Source organism: Montipora foliosa, chromosome 8, assembly GCF_036669935.1.
Source record: "Montipora foliosa isolate CH-2021 chromosome 8, ASM3666993v2, whole genome shotgun sequence".
Classification (NCBI taxonomy): domain Eukaryota; kingdom Metazoa; phylum Cnidaria; class Anthozoa; order Scleractinia; family Acroporidae; genus Montipora; species Montipora foliosa.
Genome location: NC_090876.1, coordinates 18101169 through 18106168, shown reverse-complemented (window position 1 = coordinate 18106168; position 5000 = coordinate 18101169). Strand labels below are relative to the sequence as shown.

At 41.6% G+C, this 5000-nt stretch overlaps 1 protein-coding gene across 3 annotated transcripts in view; it reads right to left on the bottom strand.

Annotated features, from left to right (window-relative positions):
• Positions 1-5000, bottom strand: part of LOC138012996 (glutamate receptor ionotropic, kainate 2-like) — a 45189-nt gene that overhangs the window by 16968 nt on the left and 23221 nt on the right. For all 3 annotated transcript variants that reach the window (XM_068859955.1, XM_068859953.1, XM_068859954.1), the window contains one exon: positions 3651-3791. In XM_068859955.1, the coding sequence (XP_068716056.1) occupies positions 3651-3791 (141 nt within the window). The remainder of the gene's footprint in view (positions 1-3650; positions 3792-5000) is intronic.

Sequence of the window (5000 nt, the reverse complement as noted above, 5' to 3'; positions counted from 1 at the left end):
GGTAATCAAATGGTGACGAGTGAAATAAGGGAATAATTTCACTTGCGTTTTGTCGAAAATCAAATAATAAATTATAATTTGGACAAAACGCAAGTGAAATTATTCCCTAATGTCATGAATATACCATTCGATTAGCTATTAATATCATGGGTGACAAATTACGTTTATAAGACGCCATTTTGGCACTGTAGGAAAAGTTGCCATGGCAACATTGTAATTTCACATGTTAAATTATAAATTAACGCTGAAATTTCGCGCCAGAATTAAGGAGAGATTTGTCACCCATGTTATTATTTGAAAAATATGCATTTTCTTTAAAACAAATAATTTTTTCGTCTATCACCTCGACAAAACGGCTTGCGGCCAATTTGAAAAAAAAAAACCGCTGAGGTGATCATTACCCACCTGATACCTATCTTCTTCGTACTATGTGGCACATAAGGCCTCAACACAATCCCGCCAACCATCTCTGTAAGCCGCTGCCATTTGTACCTCACTCCAGTTCTTGAAAAAAAAACCGCTGAGGTGATCATTACCCACCTGATACCTATCTTCTTCGTACCATGTGGCACATAAGGCCTCAACACAATCCCGCCAACCATCTCTGTAAGCCGCTGCCATTTGTACCTCACTCCAGTTCTTGAAAAAAAAAACCGCTGAGGTGATCATTACCCACCTGATACCTATCTTCTTCGTACCATGTGGCACATAAGGCCTCAACACAATCCCGCCAACCATCTCTGTAAGCCGCTGCCATTTGTACCTCACTCCAGTTCTTGAAAAAAAAACCGCTGAGGTGATCATTACCCACCTGATACCTATCTTCTTCGTACCATGTGGCACATAAGGCCTCAGCCCGCCAACCATCCCTGTAAGCCGCTGCCATTTGTACCTCACTCCAGTTCTCCCATCCCGCTTTTTCTCTTTCTCTCTCCGCCGTCCTTCTCCAAGTTGTCCTTGGTCTTCCCCGTTTTCACCGCCCCTCTGGGGCCCAGGTTAATGCAGTTCTGCAGTCATTGTTTGGTTCTTTCCTCATGATGTGGCCGATGAATTTCCATCTTCTCCTTCGCACGTCCTCACTGAGTTTTTCTATCTCAGCCATCTTCAGGACTTCTTCGTTTGTAATTCTTTCCTGCCAACGTATCTTAAATATCCGTCTAAGACATCTGCTTTGGAAGACATCGATTTTATTTTCATCACATTTATTCATCTTCCACGTCCCGCAGCCATACATCAAGACTGGCTTTACTAGTGTCTTATATAGCCTGACTTTGGTTCGTCGACTGATGCTGTGGCTGCTCCAGTTCTTTTACAATCTCACGAATACCCCTCTCGCTTTAACTACTCTGTTATGGATGTCTTCAGTACCTCCACCCTTTTTGGAAACCGTAGCTCCCAAGTACACAAATCTATCAACATCCTCTATTCCTCGCCCATTTACCTCTACTACATCATTGTTCCGTGAATTTATTCGGAGCAGCTTACATTTGTCTACATTAACTTTCAGTCCCACCCTTCCTGCTTCCTGGGCCAGCTTATCGGTCTTAGTCTGAATGTGCTGCCTGGTCGATGACAAAAGGGCTATATCATCCGCAAAGTCGAGATCCTCGAGCTTTGTATTGAACTTCCATCTTATTCCAGTATTCCCTTCTTGCAATGTATTTCCTATTATCCAATCAACGACTAACCTGACATAAAACCTGACGTAAACCTGACATGTTACAACCCTGTTTCACTCCAGTTTGATCTTAACCACTCCGTTGTATCCTGGCCATCCACTACTGCGCATTCAAAGTCGTCATAGAGCGTTTTCGCCCTGACCCTAACCTGTCTTTTAACTTCCTTATCCTTTTGTCCGTATTCATCTTGCCATCTCTGTTTTAGCCTCTCTGATCTTGCACTGATTAACTTCTGTTTGATGGCTTTCCTTTGATCTACCTTGTACCCTAATACCTCCTCTGCCGTTTTGACATAAGCTTTCTCCATTATGTCGCTTTTCCTTTCCACTTGGTCTTCTTGTTCTTCTCCTTCATCCGTCATTTGCTCTTCTACTGTTAGTGCCTGAAATCTGTTATTCAGCTGTATGGTGAACCTTCTGTGTATATCGTGGTTTTGGGGTTTGTACGTGTCGAACCTCTTCTTGGTAATCTTTGTTACCGGTGCTCTTTTGAGCTTTAATCTGATGTTTGATCGTACAAGGTAATGGTCGCTGGCCACATCTGCTGACCTCATGGCCCTCGTGTCTAACACTGATGTTCTAAATTTTCTGTTAACCAGAGTGTGATCTATTTAAATTTTTGTTCTTCCATCGGGTGACACCCAGGTTTGCTTATGAATTGCCTTGTGAGGAAAACTGTCCCAGTGATAACCTACGATGGCCCAGGAGGGTCAAAGTCCAGTTTTAATTTTTCACAGTCCAGTTTTAATTTTCACAGTCCAGTTTTAATTTTTCACAGTCACAGTAGACCTAAGGTTAGCTTTTATGAATGTTTAGGATACTTTCTGTATTGGTAAACAATGACCTGTAACCTGTGACCTGTGAGAGTGCTGGTGACGAGTCACAAAATTAAAACTGGACAGTGAATAAAATTAAAACTGGACTGTGAAAATTAAAATTGGACTGTGAAAATTAAAACTGGACTGTGACCCTCCTGGGCCATCGTAATAACCATTTCATTGAAATTGCAGAATTATTTCAGTCTTGCTCCATTATCATTAACCTTGCCCAGTCCGTGTCGTCCCATTACTCTTCCAAGGCCGTTGACAAGGTTTCCAACCTTTGCATTCATGTCTCCAGTGATGATTAACATATCATGATTGTGTACCTGCTCGGTTACGTCTTGTAGTTTTCCCGTAAAAGTCTTCTTTCGTTTGCTCATCTGCATCATTGGTTGGCGCGTACACGTGTATCATCGTAACCTTGACAAACTTAGAGTAGAATCTTGCCTTTATTATTCTCTCATGCATTAATTGGTGACCTGTCAATTAAACTGCCTTTGTTGCCTCTTGGTTCATCATTATCGCCACGCCTTGCATGTGTTGATCGTCATCTCGTCCTGAGTACAGTACTGTTTTATATGAGCCCAATTGCATTCTACCTGCTCCTATCCATCGGCACTCACTTATTCCCATAATTTGGATCTTCATCTGATTCATCACTCTCGCAACTTGTGCTGATTTCCCTGCAGTATACATTGTTCTCACATTCCAATTTCCTATTCTAATCTCAGGTGATTATCGCGTAATAATCACCTGAAGGGCAACTACTCAACGTAGATAATTAACAATTATTCGCCGAAGGCGAAGTGAATATTGGTGAATATTTACCGAGACGTACTCGAGGTAAATATTCCGCAATATTCACTTCGCCTTCGGCGAATAATTGTTTTAGTGTGACTTTCAGCGGTGAATATCAAGAAAGTGCAAAACAACGGGCTAAAACAAGATAAAAAGGCACGAAAAGTGCTTGATTGGCTTAGCAGCCGCGCCTCCAAAATGTTATATTCACCGGGTAGCGCGGTGAATATAACACTAAATTCTTATATTCACCGCTGAAAATTATACTAATTTTCAATAATCACCTATGTAATTATACTAAAGAGACATAATCTCGGTGTGGTATTTCCTCAACAAGTTTTGTCCCATCTTACCACTATCGTAGCTATTCTAAGCAATCTTCCTTGAAGGACATTCGGAATGTCTTTCGGTGTTTTATTGCTGCCTGAAGGCCACACTATTGGTGTCGCATTCAAGTTCATTTGCAAGCCTCCTTCCTCATTCCACTCTCCAACCTGCAAATTAAATAGAATAGTGTCCTTTGGTGATTTAGGGTGCGTTCGATTGACCTTATTATTCCGGAATTAGAATACGGTATAGTGATGATTTAAAACAGCGTGTCTGGCGTTTTGAAGCAACAAGGATAATAAAGATTGTTTAAACAGTTTAAAATAGCATTTTAGCAGGTGTTTGACAATTCGAATGTGAATCTCCGCAAAAACGAAGAATTTCCAACTTTTCAGATTCCATGTATTCCTATTTCGCCGGGAATATGCTCAATCGAACGCCACCCTAATTTAGCCGCTTGTTACAAACAGTGTGCCTTGAAAATGACACAGATGCTCTTTTAGATCTTGACCTATCCTGCGATGAAGCGACCTCAAGCACCAGGACTTTGTATTATTGCAACAATTTTCGATTATTCCAACTCGCCCCGCCTGTCAAATATGTCCCAATGTCCATGAATTAGATTAACATAGACAGCGTTGATGGTAAGAAGGAGACTAAAATTATCTCAGTCTGTGTGTTGACATCCTCAACAAAGCGTTAAATTTGGACGAAAAGAACGGCAAAGAAAGGGCCCATGATGTAGAGAGCGCGAAGGTATTGTTTTTGCGCGCGAATCGTTGTTGTCGCTTTTTAAGGTGTCGTCAACGTCGATTAGCGTAAAGCCCCGGTTACACGTTCAAACATTGTTGGATCAGCAATGTTAGAGCGTGTAGCATGAATGTTTGATGACGTTTGTTCAACATTTTTTGTTGGAAGAATCTTTTGATTTCGATCAATTTTTTTCTCCAGCAGACAACAAATGCTGAAGCTTGTCTATGTTGAATTGCAAAGACAAATCAGAGTTAAGGGCCCAGTCTCCAATCCGAGAACCATGAGCAATCCAAAATGGCGGAGGTGGACTAAAGCGACGTGTTTCCAACAATGTTACGTGCTTATCCATTGTTAGAAGCGTTCTTATAACAATATTGGGACGTGTTCTTCTAACAATGTTACAACGTGTAGCCGGGGCCTAAGAATCCTATAGGTGATTTTGTCGTTTTATCATCCGCCAAGGCCAACAGCATTTGTACATTACGTACCTACACACTTAATTGACCACACCCGAACTGGGGCTTTTCAAGGCCAATGAAACCAACAGAAGTACAACTTTAAGAATCCCAACTGGCTGGGATTCCAAGAATTTGAACCAGGTAGTACCTGGTCTTGAACCCGCG